Source organism: Ceratotherium simum, chromosome 25 (assembly GCF_057802395.1).
Source record: "Ceratotherium simum simum isolate JZ-2026a chromosome 25, ASM5780239v1, whole genome shotgun sequence".
Lineage (NCBI taxonomy): Eukaryota > Metazoa > Chordata > Mammalia > Perissodactyla > Rhinocerotidae > Ceratotherium > Ceratotherium simum.
Window position 1 is genome coordinate 47515600 of NC_141924.1, and position 18781 is coordinate 47534380.

At 40.4% G+C, this 18781-nt stretch overlaps 1 protein-coding gene and 1 long non-coding RNA gene across 3 annotated transcripts; one reads left to right on the forward strand and one right to left on the reverse strand.

Annotated features, from left to right (window-relative positions):
- Nucleotides 1-9006: 9006 nt before the first annotated feature.
- On the reverse strand, nt 9007-12902 carry LOC101404849 (oocyte-expressed protein-like). Of its 2 annotated transcripts, XR_015556402.1 has the most exons (4): nt 12700-12902; nt 12315-12494; nt 10054-11952; nt 9007-9610 (listed from the first exon to the last, which is right to left on the reverse strand). XR_015556402.1 is itself a non-coding variant. In XM_014787988.2 (3 exons), the coding sequence occupies exons 1-3, from the start codon at nt 12881-12883 to the stop codon at nt 11873-11875; spliced, it is 444 nt and encodes a 147-aa protein (XP_014643474.1). In that variant the 5' UTR covers nt 12884-12902; the 3' UTR covers nt 9007-11872. The 2 variants fall into 2 exon arrangements, 1 of the variants encoding a protein (XP_014643474.1); XM_014787988.2 differs by having other exon boundaries at nt 9007-11952.
- LOC147913785 (uncharacterized) lies at nt 12161-17744 on the forward strand. The gene is made up of 3 exons (XR_015556403.1): nt 12161-12730; nt 13626-13682; nt 17408-17744. It is a non-coding gene; the product is annotated as an uncharacterized LOC147913785 (long non-coding RNA).
- The last annotated feature ends 1037 nt before the right edge of the window (nt 17745-18781 follow it).

Below are 18781 nucleotides of genomic sequence, written 5' to 3' on the forward strand. Positions count from 1 at the left end.
AAATGCCAATGAAAAGAAAGCTGGGGTAGCAATACTCATATCAGACAAAATAGACTTGAAAACAAAAACTGGAACAAGAGACAAAGAGGGGCACTACATAATGATCAAGAGAACAATCCAATAAGAGGAAATAACACTCATAAATATCTATGCAACCAATGTAGGAGCACCTAAATATATAAAGAAATTATTAACAGACATCAAAGGAGAAATAGACAGTAACACAATAATAGTAGGGGACTTTAACACTCCACTTACACCAATGGATAGATCATCCAAACAGAAGATCAATAAGAAAAGACTGGACTTAAATGACACACTAGAACAGATGCACTTAGAGATATATACAGAACATTCCACGCAAAAACTGAAGAATATACATTCTTCTCAAATGCACATGGAACATTCCCCAGGACTGATGACATATTAGGTCACAAAACAAGTCTCCATAAATTTAAGAAGATTTAAATAATATCAAGCATCTTTTCTGACCAGAACGTTATGAAACTAGAAATCAACTATTGGAAGAAAACCAGAAATGCCACAAATATGTGGAGATTAAACAAAATGCTACTGAACAACGATTGGGTCAATGAAGAAATCAAAGGAGAAATCAAAAAATACCTGGAGACAAAAGAAAATGAAAATATGACATGCCAGAATTTATGGGATACAGCCAAAGCAGTTCAAAGAGGGAAGTTTATAGCAATGCAGGCCCATCTCAACAATCAAGAAAAATCTCAAATAAACAATGTAACACTTCACCTAAAGGAACTGGAAAAAGAAGAACAAACAAAGCCCAAAATGAGTAGAAGAATGGAAATAATAAAAATCAGAGCAGAAATAAATGAAATAGAGACTAAAAAAACAATAGAAAAAATTAATGAAACCAAGAGCTGGTTCTTTGAAAAGACAAAAAAAATTGACAAATGTTTATCTAGACTCACGAAGGAAAAAAGAGAGAGGGCTCAAATAAGTAAAATCATAAATGAAAGAGGAGAAATTACAATGGACACCTCAGAAATACAAAAGATTATAAGAGAATACTATGAAAAGCTATATGCCAACAAATTTCATAATCCAGAAGAAATGGATAAATTCTTAGAATCATACAACCTTCCACAACTGGATCAAGAAGAAGTAGGGAATTTGAATAGATCAATCTCCAGTAAGGAGATTGAAACAGTAATCAAAAACTTCCCCCAAAATAAAAGCCCAGGACCAGAAGCCTTCCCTGGTGAATTCTACCAAACATTCAAAGAACACTTAATACATATCCTTCTCAAACTCTTCCAAAAAATTGAAGAGGAGAGGAAGCTCCCTAACTTATTCTACAAAGCTGACATTACCCTGATATCAAACCAGACAAGGACAAGACAAAAAACGAAGATTACAGGCCAATATCACTGATGAACATCGATGCAAAAATCCTCAACAAAATACTAGCAAATCACATACAACAATAAGTTAAAAAGATCATACAACATGATCAGGAGGGATTTATTCCAGGGATGCAGGGATGGTTCAACATCCACAAATCAATCAATGTGATACACCACATTAATAAAATGAAGAATAAAAATCACATGATCATCTCTATAGATGCAGAGAAAGTATTTGACAAGATACAGCATCCATTTATGATAAAAACTCTAAATAAAATGGGTATAGAAGGAAAGCAGCTCAACATAATAAAGGCCACATATGACAAACCCACAGCTAATATCATACTCAATGGAGAAAAATTGAAAGCTACCCCTCTAAGAACAGGAACCAGACAAGGATGCCCACTCTCACCACTCCTATTTAACATAGTACTGGAAGTCCTAGCCAGAGCAACCAGGCAAGAGAATGAAATAAAAGGGATCCAGATTGGAAAGGAAGAAGTGAAACTGTCACTATTTGCAGATGACATGATTTTATATATAGAAAACCCTGAAGAATCCACCAGAAAAATTTTAGAATTAATAAATGAATATGGTAAAGCTGCAGGATACAAAATCAACATAGAAAAATCAGTTGCATTTCTATACACTAACAACAATGCAGCAGAAAGAGAAATTAAGAATACCATCCCATTTACAATTGCAACAAAAAGAAGAAAATACCTAGGAATAAACTTAACCAAAGAGGTGAAAGATCTGTACACCAAAAACTATAAAATATTGCTGAAAGAAATTGAAGACGACACAAAGAAATGGAAACATATTCCATGCTCGTGGATTGGAAGAATTAACATAGTTAAGATGTCCATACTTCCTAGAGCAATCTATAGATTCAATGCAATCTCTGTCAAAGTTCCAGAAACATTTTTCACAGAAATAGAACAAAGAATCCTAAAATTTATATGGAACAACAAAAGACCCCCGAATAGTCAAAGGAATCCTGAGAAAAAACAACAAAGCTGGGGATATCACACTCCCTGACTTCAAAATATACTACAAAGCTATAGTAACCAGAACAGCATGGTACTAGCACAAAAACAGACACACAGATCAATGGAATAGAATTGAGAGCCTAGAAATAAACCCACACATCTATGGACAGCTAATTTTCGAAAAGGGAGCCAAGAACATACAATGGAGAAAGGAAAATCTCTTCAACAAATGGTGTTGGGAAAACTGGACAGCCACATGCAAAAAAATGAAAGTAGAGCATTATCTTACACCATACAAAAAAATTAACTCCAAATAGATTAAAGACTTGAATGTAAGACCTGAAACCATGAAACTTCTAGAAGAAAACACAGGAAGTATGCTCTTCAACATTGGTCTTAGCAATATATTTTCAAGCACCATGTCTGACCGGGCAAGAGAAACAATAGAAAAAATAAACAAATGGAACTACATCAAACTGAAAAGCTTCTGCACAGTGAAGGAAACCATCAACAAAACGAAAAGACAACCTAACAATTGGGAGAAGATATTTGCAAACCATATATCTGATAAGGGGTTAATCTCCAAAATATATAAAGAACTCATACATCTCAACACCAAAAATCTAACAACCCAATTAAAAAATGGGCAAAAGACCCGAACACACAATTCTCCAAAGAAGATATACAGATGGCCAACAGGCACATGAAAAGATGTTCAACATCATTAACTATCAGGGAAATGCAAATCAAAACTACAATGAGATAACACCTCATGCCTGTCAGAATGGCTATAATTAACAAGACAGGAAACAACAAGTGTTGGAGAGGATGTGGAGAGAAGGGAACTCTCATACATTGCTGGTGGGAGTGCAAACTGGTGCAGCCACTATGGAAAACAGTATGGAGATTCCTCAAAAAATCAAGGATAGAACTACCATATGACACAGCTCTTCCACTGCTGGGTATTTATCCAAAGAACACGAAAACACCAATGTGTAAAGATACACGCACTCCTGTGTTCATTGCAGCCTTATTCACAATAGCCAAGACTTGGAAGCAACCTAAGTGCCCATCAAGGGACGAATGGATAGAGAAGATGTGGTATATTTACACAACGAAATAACTACTCAGGCATAAGAAATGATGAAATCTAGCCATTTGTAACTACAAGGATGGACATTGAGGGTATTATACTAAGCGAAATAAGTCAGAGGGAGAAGGTCAAATACCATATTTTCTCACTCATAAGTAGAAGATAAAAACAACAACAAACAAACACACAGAGATTGGATTGGTGGTTACCAGAGGGGAAGGGGGGAGGGAGGAGGGTGAAAGGGATGATAAGGCACATGTATGTGGTGATGGGTTATAATTGATGTTTGGGTGGTGAACGTAATGTAATCTATGCAGAAATAGAAGTATAACGATGTACACCTGAAATTTATACAATGTTATAAACCAATGTGACCACAATAAAATTAAAAAATAAATAAAAAATAAAAACATTTTGCCTGAATGCTATTGCTACTACTATAAAATCTACTAAACAAAACAAAACAAAACAAAAGAAAGGAAGTCATGGGGTCCCGAAAGCCCAGGATCTGACAGCAGGAAAGGCTGTAGTCATCCATAGGGGGTCCAGGAATGATGGGCCTGAGAGCAACTGTCAAGATGAGATGATCAAGTGCCTGCTGCGCTTGAAAGTGCTGAGAAGAAATTTACAGTTGGGAAGAGTTTGGAGATTAAGGAGGAAGATATGGAAAAATAAGCATTTTAAAAGAAAAAAGCATTTAAATATAAAAGCAAAAACATCAAGAAAAACAAAACTTTGTGCAATAAATCATAGTAAGCTATATGGAGCTATGAATATTGTTTACAAGGTCATAATAGTGTCAACTTGAATACTGATCTAACAAAATAATATTACTGAATTGTGAGGATGCCAGGTCTCGTGTGTAGGCAAGCTGGGGGAGGAGGGTGAAAGACGTTGGTGTACTTTTTCTTTTTGGAGACCTGGGGGTGATTTCTGTGCACCCAAAAGAATGTTTAGAGGCTTCTTTGAAAATTAACATTTTATTTCCTAAAAATATAGAAACCAAAACTTTAGTCCTTCCTAAAGCTTTCAAGTTTTACCTTCAAACCTTACTATACTATTCATAAGCCTAGAAAGTTTTAAAAATTACGTTTAACGACCTCTGAATGACACAAGGTCCCACTGACAAATTTAATTAACTAAACATCCTCATACATGGCAAAAAGCATTGCAAAGTAGTTTAACAGTCTCAAATAACAACTAAGAACTTCCCAATTACTAACCAATTCCTATAAATCAAATAAATGAAACTTACTAACGTGTTGAACCTGAAGTCCTCTTCAGTGATCCGATACTGAATATAGACTAAGAGTTCATCTTAAAGCTACACATCTAAATCCATTACTTAATTATATATTTTTAATTGGAGTTACAAAACTAACATGTTAAATTATCTAAAATATTACAGGAACATAAAATACCATGTTTATGGTATGCCTTTTTTAACCACTTTGAAGAATAAAGTACAATAAACTGCTTATATTAAAATGTGTACAATATGACGAGTTTTGACATATAGACACATCCAGTACAATCATCACTGTAATCAAGATAATGCACATTCCACCATCCTCAAGAGTTTCCTAGTGCCTCTTTCCAATCCCTTCCTCCCTCCATCCCCACCCCCAGGCAATCACTCTCTGCTTTCTATCATTATAGATTAGTTTGCATAATCTAGGATTTTATGGAAGTGACAGATTCTTTTTAAACACAATTACTAATACTATGGTTTTAATTCTCTTAAGTATTTCTATACCCAATTCTGAAGCTTCAGGAAGTAAAAGATATCTGCACACACACATAAATGACAATAACATGCACAGAACTACAGGTATCCTCTTACGCCAAGTAGGAACAACAATATCATCCTATATCATTTTGGTATAAGAAACTGAGTTCCAACTAGAGATTTTCATGGGGATGCTTCCTGAATTGAATTCTTGTTGGCGATACAGATGGGACTTCAAATTTCAATTTATAGTTGCTATGTTAGTGACTCCATAACCTCCAGAGGGGACAGTTATGAGTCCAGATCTTCGGATTTCAGTTACACACTCACCTAATTGTTCTGCCTACCCACAGAAGCTTGTAACTCCCTCTTGAGACCCTTTGAATGGATTTTGCCCTTCTTGGGCTCTTGATCCATATTCTACTTAGATCTCAAGACTTTTGACCCTATCAGACATCTGCAAATTTCTCACACACTTCTTTGGCCTAGAGCTTCCACAGAGGACACAAGGATGAGTCTGACTGAATTCTGGGGATCTCTTGATGCTGGGTCTGGGCACGACACCCCAACAACTGATATGAGAGCTATATAGCTTCATCTTCTGGAGTGGCAGTTAATAGGTAATGCTCTAACCTGGACAGAAAAATCAAGAAATGGAAATATAATCATGTTATTTAGAGAATTAAGGTGGCAAATGTTTCAAAGGAACATCTGGTGTCCAGAGCACACGGACCATGTGCTGTTGGGTGTGCTCAACTGTCTCTGACAGGTTAAGGAATAAAATGGAAATGTGGTGGCCTTGGGGGAGGGAACTTAGCTGTCAGGGTTCAGGAGGAAGTGGGGGACTTCCTTTAATACCTTTTTTACTCCTTGAGCTTTTTCTTTTTCCTTTTTACGTTTCTGAATTTTTTTTTTATTGAGGTAACATCAATTTATATTATATACATTTCAGATGTACATCATTATATTTCAACTTCTGTATAGACAAATATTGATCATGTATGATCACCAAAAGTCTAGTTTCCATCTGTCACAGTACAAATGTGCCGCAGTTTTTGCTTTATGTTTTTAATTAGATTTTCCATTAAAAAGTTATTCCACAGCCAGCCCTGATGGCCTAATAATTACAGTTTGGAGCTCTCACCACTTCCACTGCCAAAGTTCATTTCCTGTTTGGAGAACCATACCACCCTTCTGTCAGTCACCATCCTGTGGCAGCAGCTCACATAGAAGAACTAGAAGGACCTACAACTAGGATATACAACCATGCACTGGGACTTTAGGGAGTAAAAAAGAAAGTTACTCCAACCTCTCAAGAATGCCACACTGGTCCCATTAGAACTGTCTGAAAAGCACCTGAGTCCCTGCAAATATCAGTTCACTCCTCTGAAAGATATCGTCCTGATGTTGGATCTCCCCTACCTCCCAGAGTCCCCACTTAAGGTTGCCACAGCTTACCAGATGGTAGCCTTAAGATAGGAGCTCCGCCCCTCCAAACGCAAGGGTGCTGTTTCCCAGGCACGCACCCCAGCGCACCTGCGGGATCCGGGGAGGAAGTCTAGGCTGTAGGGTTTGGGAGGCGATGCCTGTAATCCAGCGGGAAGGGCGTGGATGGGGAGGGGCTTGCCAAAAACCCTTTAAGTAAGGCACAGGCCAGGACACTGCTGCCGCAGCTGGTCCCAACCGCAGCCTTCGGGTTTGCAGCTGTCCCCCGGCTCCCTGCGAGGCCCGCCGCAGCATGGCCACTTGCAAGCGGTTTCCGACGCTCCTGCAGTTGGAGCGGCGAGAAGGGACGCTATTCGAGGTGCTTGGTAACCTCACCAAGCGGCCCTACTGGTTCCACTCTTGAGTACCTGAAGAGTCCGAAAGCAGCTCATCTCGAGGCCTGGCTCGTGGAAGCGATCTTCAGTGAGTGGGCCCAAGACGGGCAGCTGATGCAGTCTCCTTGATGCGGCCCATTCCCTCGGCAAGCCTGTCCTGTGGCCCTGGTCCCAATCCAGGCCCCTCCCCACCCCCACCTCCTCCCGCCGCCTTCCCCTCCCAAGACCCACCCCTCCGAGGCCTCTGTTTCTTGCGCAGTCCCAGGCGGGCGAGGTGGGGATCGCAGACCCTGCTTGACGTTAATCAGTGGGAGCCTGAAGGCGAGGCTGAGTTCTTGCTATTTGGTCAGCCTGATTACCACAAGGATGTATCCCAGATGATCATGAACTTGGCTATCACCGCCAACTCCAGGCACAAAGTACGGGGCTGGGAAGAGTGAGGGGTGCCCCAGGCAGGCTTGGGTTCCTCAGGAGGGATCCTGATGCTTCCTGGCTATACTTGGGCAGCGGTGTTATCCTTAGTTCGCCTGAGAGAGGATTTCCTTTTTGCAAGGGATCTAGAAGGCCAAATTGACCCCCTGCTCTCAGATTCCGGTGCTTCACCTCCGCAGTCCCTACGGATGACTCCATTTGTGGAAAGAGTATACGGACACAGGTGCGGTCTCCTCACCGCCTTCCTCCAGGCTCAAAGAAGACCCCTGCCCAGGAGGGCGGGAACCAGCGGCCCCCTGACACCTTCCGGGAGGCGGCGACCCAGCGCTCGCCCAACGCCACCCTGGGCCAGGTTACTCGCTTGTAAAGGCACTTCAGGCCCGGGGATGAGGGAGAGGCCAAGTTAAAGCAGAAGCCCCTCTCTGGATCCCTATTCTTCTAGGTCCTGCTCCTGCTGCAGAAGCTGGAGAAAAAACGGTGTGGGTTGCTCTTGGTCCCCTGCCTCATGTTAAATATTTGCAAATACGAATATAAAGAATTCTAATAAAGAACTGAATTTCCTTAATCAAGATTCAAATTTCCTTAATTTCTGTTAATCAGCAGGTAGAAGGGGAGGGAGAGGCACATTTCTTTAGCAGCCAATTTCTGCTCAGGGCTGATTTCTCCCCAGAGGCAGGTGAGATCTCTTGGATTTCTAGCTGATCCGAGGCCGCTGTTTTCCCGCCTCATGCAGGTGCTTCCCTTGTGGTTTTTAACCGTGCACATCTGGCTCCACCAGGTGAGAGAGCTCTCCAGCCCCTCGGGTCAGTCCTCATTGGGAAACCTCGTCAAGCCTGCGGTGTTTCTACTCAAGGTGATGTGGGATGCCAACCACGTGGTTCCCACCCGGCCCCATGGCTGGGTGTATTGTAGCACTGCAAGCAGCACGGGAGGAGGAAACTAGGAGAAACAGCCAGGACTACCCTACTGTCGTCCTCAAGTCTTGCCCTGGTCACTGACCTTCAGTGAGGTTTGACACGAGCGAGACACAAGCAGTGCTGGTGACTCTTCCCTTAGTAACCGCAGCAGCAGGGGGCCCTGGCACTGGGGCAGTTGAGCCCTCTTTGTCATTTTTTTAAAATATATTTGATGTATAACATTGGGTAAACTTAAGATGTACAACATGTTGATTTGATATATACATATTGTAATATGATTGCAAATGTAGTGATAATTAGCGCCTCTCACATGTTCCTGGTGGCTGGGATGCATGTGCCATGGCTGGAAGGAAGCAAACTTAACAGCTGGGTGCTAGGGTTAAAAAAAAAAAATAGTATGCATTAATCGTAGTGGTATGAAAACTTGCACTTTAAAAATTCAAGGAAACCTAACTTTAAAGACCAGGGGAGTGGCATGTCTATCAGACTGACTGCTGACACAGATGTAGAGCAAGTGGGAGTCTCATACGTTGCTGAAGGAATATAAACTGGTTCAGCCACCTTGGGAATTTGAACTTATGCACACTCTGTAACCCAGAAGTTTTAATTCTAGATATATATTCAATAGAAATGCATCTGTGTATGTACCAAAAGTCATGTATGAGAATTTTCGTAGTAGCGTTATTCATTATAGACCCAAACAGGAAACAATCAAAATCTACATCAACAGAAAACTAAATTATGGTTTACTCATACAATGGAACTGGAACTATTCGCAACATGGATAAATCTTACAACAAATTCCATTTAAGTCTGAACAGTAGTTATCCTTGGGAAGGATGCAAATGGAGGCTTCTGGACTGCTGGTAATGTCTTTTCTTCCCTGGGTGCTGGCTAAGTGGATGTGTTTTCTTTGCATTGTTTGATGAATTTTTTCACACTTTGGATGTGCATGTTTTTATATGAATGCTATGTATCAATAAAATGTTTACTAAGAGAAAAATATTAGTACCTGAAGGTAACATATGGGCAGTGAGATTGAGTAATTATTTTAATATATTGCCTTATTTTTAAAAAACACTGAGCATGTAAGTACATTTATCAGAAAAAATGCTATTTTTATTTTGGGTGTGGTACTAGTAAATATCTCTACTTTAGCAACTTGTTAGATAAAACATTGTCTTGTCCCTCAATAGAATATTGTGGATTCTTCACAAATTAAGAGGTTTCTTCTAATTCCTCCTAAAAAGAAATAAAAACATTGAGAAATGAGCCTAAATTCAGCTGCGGTGAAAAATAAAAGCAAATGGGAAAGTATAATGTAGAGGCAGGAGTCTGGATCCTAGAATCAATGTGTTGGTTCAAATCTCACTCACCCCCACATCCTTGCTCTATGACCTTAGCAAGTCTCTTATGCTCCAAGCATCCTAGTTAGGTGCTTGGCACGGGGCCTAGTGTGTGATACAAACTCTAATAAACACATAGTTAATATTACCCCCAAATTCTGAAAGGTAGAGTGACAGAGCAACTGCTTGTTAGATATTACAAGGTTATGAAGGTAGTAAAAACATTGTATTGGCCTACGGATGAAGGGGAACACAGGAAAAAAAACATTAAATGTATTCGTTTGCTAGGGCTGCCATAACTAACAGGCTGGGTAGCTTAAACAACAGATATTTTCTCACAGTTCTGGAGGCTAGAAGTCCAAGATCAAGGTGTCAGCAGGTTTGGTTTCTTCTGAGGCCTCTCTCCTTGGCTCACAGATGGCCGCCTTCTCGCTGTGTCCTCACATGGTCTTTCCTCTGTGCACTCACATATGTGTCCGTATTTCGTCTTCTTATGAAGAGGTCAGTCACATTGGATGAGGGCCCACCCACCTGACCTCAGTTTACCTTAATCACCTCTTTAAAGGCCCCATCTCCAAATGCAGTCCCATTCTGCGAGACTGCAGATAGGACTCAACATGTTAATGTACATCAAGAATGGAGGGAGGGCAGGACCATTTAGTAATTTAATTTTGGATAATTTTTGGAAAATTGGAATAAGTTTGAACATAACCCTTCCTCCAAGTAACAGTCAAAAATGTCCAATGGTGGTTTTGTAGAAATCCCACTAGAAAAAAACCTGTAGAAATATTTATGAAATTTCTGCAGGAGAAAAAGCAAGAGTTCCTAAGCTTAAAAGTAAGAGGTGGGGATGAGAGGGAAGTCACACAGAGAACAATAGTGGGTTTAACTACACAGAAGAAAAATTTTTCACATGTAAAAACTTTGAGAAGCAAAGGGGTAGAAAATATTGGTTATAATGGACAATTATTTGTCACAAAGCTTATACAGATAATAAAAGTCCTTATCTTCAGGGTTGAAAGAAGTTGATAAAAATGAATAAAGAAAAATATAAAGGCATTTTACAAAAATGTGAAGTAGGAAAACGTTCAATATCATTTTTAATCAAAGAAGCACATTTTAAGACTTGTGTATGTGTGTGCTTAAAACCCTTGCAAATGGCTAGAATCCATTACTGCTAAGAGGGAAGAAATGGCATGAGTTATACCAACTGCAACATCGTGTCTGAAGCCACAGAGCTCTCGGCAACTTCTCCTCCAAGAATTCTGCTTCCTGCAAGTGGAGGCAGCAGGGGGTTGGAGCTGGTTCGCACAAATCGGCCACGGCATTGTAACGGGTAATAGGAAAACGACCCAGCCCATGTAGGACACCTGTGCAGGCCTCAGGGGAAAAGGAGACAGCGGACGTGGCGGGACACCGACTCTCCTCTGGTGAATCCAAGCACCAGCAGGATTAATGCCGATAGCCTCAGCTTGTGTGTTGGAACACCCGCCCACGTGCACGGAGGGAGGCTCCACTCCAAGAAGAAAAGGCACACTTGGTGCTTCTCAGGGGCCAAACCACCAGCTTCAAAGTGAGAGCCTCAGAGAGGCTTTGGTATTACCCACGAGCTTGTTAAATATGCAAATTCACGAGCCCAATGTACTGAATCAGAATCACTAGAGAAGCAGCCTAGGAAATTGTATTCATAGCAAGCTCTCAAGGTGATGCCTACACATTTTAAAGTTTGTAAACAAATAATGCAAAAAACCCAAAGCAGATTGCCCCTGCATCTCTGCCCCCTGTACTTGAGGGCCTGACTCTGACCACAAAATCATAAAAAGGTTAATAGTTTCAAAACGGTAGAAACTAAGGAAAAAAACAAAAATAAAATCACTACCTATCAGCCTTTTACCCACTTGTCACATGGGGACATGAATGAACAGTCAATCTTTCACAAATTTGCTTAATTTAAGTGAGCAAAGATCTTTATGCCGTTGAACAAAAAGGAAATTTACTTCTTTACTAGAATGGCACTATAAACGCATGTTTGCATCAAAACAATCAAACCACTACCCATCGAGACACAGGGAAAAAGAAGGTTGAGATTATGAATACCAGCTTCTCTTTAACTTTAGTAGCAGAGGCAGGACTGTTCTCACAATGCTGCTGACAATACTTATGCAACAGGATGCTGGGGAGTCTGGAGACGTGATGCACGGGCCTTCAAGAACTCCTCAAGCTGTTCCATCTTCTCAACTGGATAAGGAAAAATGCTCGCTGTTTTAAACTGCTCTGTTATTGGGGTGGAGGAGAGGCGGGAGGCGGGAACATCATTTCTCAGGGTGGAGGCTTGAACCTGGGATCTGCAAACAAGGGCGTAACCAAGCTGAGGGTGGCATGGGTAGTGATGGGCCTGAATGAGTCAGATCTCAGTTTACGTTCCCAAGGTCCTACTTGGACTCCTCTCACAAAGGGATGCCCAGGGGCTGCGTGCAGCATACTGGACTTAGAAAACTGCAAAACGTTTTGGGAAGGTAGGAGAGGCTGTAGGGAAGCCAGGTATGGCCAAGTGGTTCACCAGTGGCTCCCTCCTCATGCAGGTTTTCAAAGACTCTCACCTCGGGCACGATGTTCCCGGTGCCAGGACGCGAGGCCCAGCAGCACGCTCTTCACCCGATTTTGAACATGGGGCTGTCCAAAGATGGTGATTTTGACTAAGTTCCCGGGGTTAACTGTGTCCACCGTCAGCAGGGCCTGGCTCATCCACTCCATTTCTGGAATTAAGGCTTGGTCTCGGCCTAAACAGGAAAAGAGAGACTCGGAGGTCGAAGGTGAAGAGGAGCTGGATTTGAAGGGAACGTTGGCTGCGGAGGGAAGAGCTGCCAGCCGGGCGTCCTGGCGCCACACGCGGTCTGCGCACCCGGACGGGACCGCAGAGAGCTGCTCTGCTGGGCCTCTCTCCCAGCGGAGGGCCTAGACCGCCAGCACCTCGGGGTCGCTCACCGAAGATGGAGTCGGCCAGCCAAGCCTCCAGGTAAAACACCGACGGGTCCCTCAGCTCCTGCACAGGAAACCACCACGGCCGGGGGCGGGCCCGCGGCGGCGGAAACCTCAGCCACCCGGCCAGGGCCTGGGCGGGCGCCCATTCGTCCCCCGGGGCCTCAGCAGCACCTGCGGCGTCCACCATGCTAGCACCCCCGCCCCGGGGCCAGTCCCAGCAGCCGCCCCTGCCTCCGGGCGGCGTCCAGCCCTTTACGGTTTCTGGCGGCCCCGCCCCTCCCCGCGAGCCCGCCCTCTCCACGTGTGGGTCGGGCCCATGGCAGGTGGGGTCTCCTGTTTTTCCCATCACTGGGACTTCTTCGACTTTGAACTAGTATTTATTTGAGCCCTTGTCAGGTTTCGGAGGTTGTGCGTGGGCATCTCCTCCAAGTAAGGTGTCACTTAGCCTCAAAGGCCTTGCTCCAGCACCTAGCTGATTAGCAGTGTGGTGTGTATTGGCGACCTTGACTGGGAGTCACTTTCAATGCCTACTTTAAGGTTTCTATCTTACCTTCCAGAGGTAGATAGATAGATCAGGCGGAGGACAGGCTCGTCGAATTTACATTTTCTCTCTTCTGCTCCCTGTTATCTTCTGACTCTGGTTGATTAGGACTTTAAAATCATTCAAGCAAGTGTGTCGTTTTTTAAAATGTAAATGTCAGAGGTGGTCATTATAGAAAACGTAGCAAGTATAGACAAATCCCATTTATGTCCAGTATCCTAAGACAACTAGTGTTAATGCACATTTCTTCCCAATGTTATTAATTTTAGCTAAAAATTTAAGTTATAAAGGATTTCACACCCATGTACCATCTCCCAGCCCCCACCTCCGTTTAACAAGATGTTAACATTTTCCCACATTTGTCTCACTTTTCTCTTCTCTGAAATAGGTATCACTAAAGCATCATTTCTTCCCCTTCCCACAGGAAATCATTGTCCTGAAGCTGGTGTGTATCATGCCATGCATGTTTTTATACTTTTTCTAGTGCTTTTCTAGAAATATTGTTTGGTAGTTGTTTTAGAATAGATAGCATCTGCTGTGCAAACTATTTTGTTGTTACAATTAGCTATAATGTGTTTGTTTTTTAAAATCTTTTTAATGGAAAATTTCTATCATTTACATAAGGGGGATAGTATTAATATACTGAATTTCCTCATCCACATCATCTAAGCGTCAACAGGTATCAATAGATAATCTCTATGAAAGGAGAAATTGAAGCTAACTTTAGCGGATATTTTTATTTCTTCAATTTAAGAAATCAACATAATACATGCACATTGTAAAAAAAGTCTTGAAGATATGAAGTAATGGTGAAAGTTCTCCCTTTTATGTAGTCTCTCTCAATCTCTTACTAATCTTTTTTCAGTTGTGGGTATTGTGAATATTTTCTTAGTTTAAATTTTCACTTTCTTTAAGGTGTCTTTCAATGAATAAAATTCTTAATTTTAATATAGTCAGATTTATTAGTCTTTACAGTAAGTGCATTCTGTGTCTTGCTAAAGAAATCTTTCCTGCCCTGAGGTCTAAAGATATTCACTATACTTTCTACTGAGAATGCTGAAGTTTCTGTCTTAATATTTAAATCCTTGAACCTTCTGGTTTTTTTTTTTTAATTGGGTGTAAGGTAGGGAGATAATTTTATCCTTTTATAAATTGATAATTTTTTGCTTGAGCCATTCTCTTGAGGATACATCCGACCTAAGTCCACTTCAAATTATCTCCTTGAAATTTTTCAGACTTCTACATGTAGCATGAGTTAGCTACAAGGCTGATTTGTGGTAATTAATTATTAGGTCAAGACATACTTGAGCAAGGCAAGGTCAAGACAAATTCCTTTGCCATTCCCATCTGGATGGCAAAGTTTATCTCTGATTTCAGAAGTATAGTCATTTGGAGTCCTGGCTTTATGCAGAGACCCCATATAAAGTTTCCTACATTTGGCAAGCCCTGAGTTTTATTTACTGACACCATGCCAGCTTCTAAACAGAATCACAAAGTTTTTAGGATTTAGCCGAATCTGCCAAAATGAACCAGTTTTGTCATTCTTTTACCTCCAAGGCTTCCTGATTTGACTCTGATTGAGGGAGCAGGGTTTGAATACTGGCTCCAACGCTTTCTAGCTGTGTGACTGAATTCAAGTTATTTAAACTCTCTGCACCCCATAAAGTAGAAACAATCAAACAAAAAGACTACCAAGAAGACTTTCAGCACATCACATGCTTTTATTTTCTCTGCTTAGTCCTGAAGGAACCAGTCTGAGGGGATTTGGCTTCAGACAGTGAAGTATGTGAATTAATTGGTTTTGTAATTTCTCATTGAGAAGCTTTATTTTTCATTACTTCACTTCTTGTAATCTTCAACTCTGAAGATAAAATCTCTATACAATGAGAAATGTTACCAAGCCTAATAAAGACATAATGTTAATTTTTTGCACCAAATATTAACATCAAAATGTATGTATGTCACAGATAGTTAGAAAAAATGATTAAAATGAGGAAAGTACACTAGTAAGGAGATATTTAACAAATCATTGTCATAGTAGGATCAAACATGCAGAAAAAGAATACACAAAGGCCTAATAGTTCTGAACAATAGAGAACATTCTTCTAATGTTTGGGAGCATTTACAAACAGTAACTATACACTAGTTCCCTCAGATGGATGGATGCATGGATGGATGGATAAATAAATAAGGAGACATTATACCATACTACTAAATAACATTCAAGTAAAGTAAATGAAAATCTTCGCTGACAGCCTATTTAGAATATAAGGATAATTTACAAAGTACATTTTAAGAAGATTTTATTATGGACAATACCTATTCAGAAAAACCTAGTTTTCAGTCCCCTCTCATCTATCCTGTACCCTCCTCCTCGATATTAGTTAACTATTATTGGGTTTTGGATTATCCTTTCATTTAAAAAAATGTATATAAGTATCTGGGAATTTTTGCTTTTACTTTTTTTGTAATATTACACGTATTTTATTATACTCTTTTCCCACTATATTTTTATTTGGAAAAACTTTAAACCTATGGAAAAATTGTAAGAACATTAAATTTATATTCTATACCTTTCATCTAGTTTCACCAGTTGTTAACATTTCGCTTCATTTATTTTATCTCTCTACCTACATAGACTTTTTCATGAACTATTTGTGAGTTAAATTGCAGTCATCATGACGCTTTACCCCAAGTACTTCCACATTATCTCCTAAGAACAAAGACGTTCTCCTACATAACCATATAAAATTATTCACTCAGAAAAGCTAACATTGATCCAATAGTCTTGTCTAGTATACAGTCCAATTTTAATTTCCCCAATTTTTCCAATAATGTATTTTATAAAATTTTTAAAAATCTCTAGTCCAATCAAGGAGCATACATTGCATTGACTTATCATGTCTCTAGTCTCTTTTAATCTAGAATCATTCTCTGTTGTTTTTTCCATCTTTAATGACATTTATATTTTTGAAATATTTTAAATTTTTTATTGTGGGAAATTTCAAACATATACAAAAGTAGAGAGGATAGTACAAATGAATGCCCATATACTCATTACACAGCTTCAACAAATAGCAAATCATGAGTTATCTTATGTGAAAAGAAACAAAGACCACCAAATGGGAACAAACAAAGGCTCTTTATTCAGAGCTTGCTATAGCAAGGGAGTCAGCCACCATCACTTGTGTTGGGCAGAGACTCAAAGGCAGGCAGAGGAGCAGGAAAACTTTATAGAGGGAAAAAGGGAAGGCTTCAGGTATGCCTGAAGGAGGAGGTTGTTGGCGTGGGGAAGCTGTAGCTGGGCTATCTAGAAGTAGAGCATTATATGCGATTGGTTAGGGGTGAATATTTGGCTTTCTCCAGTCGGTTCTAAATTGAAATTAAGGCAAAAGTTGGGGGAGCTGTCAGTTATTAATCAAGTCCTGGCCATTTGTGTTGATTACCATAGGGGTTGTTTAGCTTCCTAGACTGAGTGCTGCAGATTGTGGGTCAGAGTTCTATTTATGATATTTGGTCTGGCCCTTGTCCATTTATATATTTAGTCTCTCAGTCCCTGCTCTTGGCCATTCTCTCGTCTATGAGAGGTTGACCAATTCAGGAAAAGCTAGAAATCCAGATCTGCTTAGAGATCATTCAGTTGTCTTCATGGTCAACTGTATTACAAGATCTTCTTGCCCTTTTTGTTGTGTCATCATAGAGATCATCTGAAGAAGAGTGACTGTATAGAAGCATTTAAGACTCTGGATAGAATGTGTCAAAAGAAAATTCAGAGAGCTTTACTTGAGATGAATATTTTATTGAGTGAGAAACAAACTGTTTGCAAACAGAGAGACTTCCAAACAAAAAGTGGCTTGAAGTTCTGCTCTCAGCCGTTACAGCTCAGTTTATAAAGCATGAATGAGGAAGTACATTGTTTGTATTGTGACTGGCTACTAGAAACTTACATTCCTTTTAGGGTAGTGGTGCTACATAAGCTTGCTTGTTCATAGCTGATTAGCTAGGAAGCTATAAGGTCATGCTGACATGAAGAAAACTTAAGTTCTGTTTAAGGTCAGAGTCAGCATTTCAGGAAAATCAAGACAGTTTTAAGTTTTGGTTATGTGACTATGAGTGTTTGTCTAGGGGTATATTCAAACTGTGACCTCCATTTTGGTTTCTCTTTAACAGATGCAATGGATCATCATTGTGACCACTATGACAAAAACGAAAACAATTAACAATTAACGTAAGATGCTTTGGGACCAGGAATCCTAATTGTCCCACCCAGGCCAAGAGAACAAATTCCATAGACCATGAGGATCAATCTTAGAGAGGCAAATAACTTTTTCCTTCAGGCGTTATATAGCTTATTCCACCTTGTCTGTTTCATTGATCCAAGCACATCAACAAGAATTAGCAACGGCACAGATGCCGCCAAGAATAGTCAATAAGAAATCTAGAGCAATGCAGTTGTCCATCACTACTCATGCCAATGAGTTGAGACTGATCTTTACTCCATCTAGGGCAGAGGTAGTATCATTAATAACTTCTGCCAGAGTTAGTGGTAGGTTTATTTCAGTTTTTTCTATTTGTATGGTTCTTACTGATGGGGATACTGCTCTGACTGTTCTCATAAACAATGAGTCAGTAATTCTCCTAGATAATGTACCTGAATAATCAAGGGTGGCCTCATCTTGCAGCTCATATCTGAGTCAGAATTTCCAGCATGAGATGTTAGTCTGAGGCAAATAGGACCAGGCATTCTGGCCACAAAGGAAGTAGTATCCAGTAGGGGTGCATGGAAATCTGGGAAATAGAGAGTTCATAAGGTGAAATTGGAACCAAGGCGTTACATTACCTGGGCTACATATTTGGATCTCTATTATTCTCTTCCAAGTAGTATTTGGCCCGTAGCTCTATGAATGTTGTTGAATCCAAATTTAGAATTATCTTGGGTCAATCAATACGTTGTAATAATGTTCTGTAAAATCTTCTGTAAGGTTTTTCTGGGTGGGAGGAACACTAGCAAAATCATAGGTTGATTTGTTTAAGGTCAATTGTCCATGTAGGTGCAAGTGGAAACACCATCAGCTGCCATGATAAATTCTATTGTTTTTATCATGGGGGTCTGGTGAGGGATAGCATATCCAGCAGTCAATATGATTGAGGGCGGTGGTTATTGTTCAAAATAATCTAAGAATGGCATTAGAATGATATGTTCTGACCTAACAATTATAATAAGGAGGGAAAAAAAGAGAAAAAGGGCCATTATGGGTGGATGACAACAAAGGGGTCTAGAGAAAATAAGAAGAATGCTTATAAACAAGCAGATAAAAAATTAAACAGGAATTAGATAGGTGTCCTGGTCCAACAGTGGACCAAGGACTATCTGTGGTCATCTGTTTGTTCCAAAGGTCTGGGCCAGCTATCTGCTTCTCAAGATTTGCTTCTGGAGGATCTCTGAGAATCCTGAGTTTCAGGTCCTATATTAGCTTTCCAATTGTGTGCAATTCTGAATTGCTTTTTTAGTTGTGAAACATGAACCCAAGTATTGACTTCCTG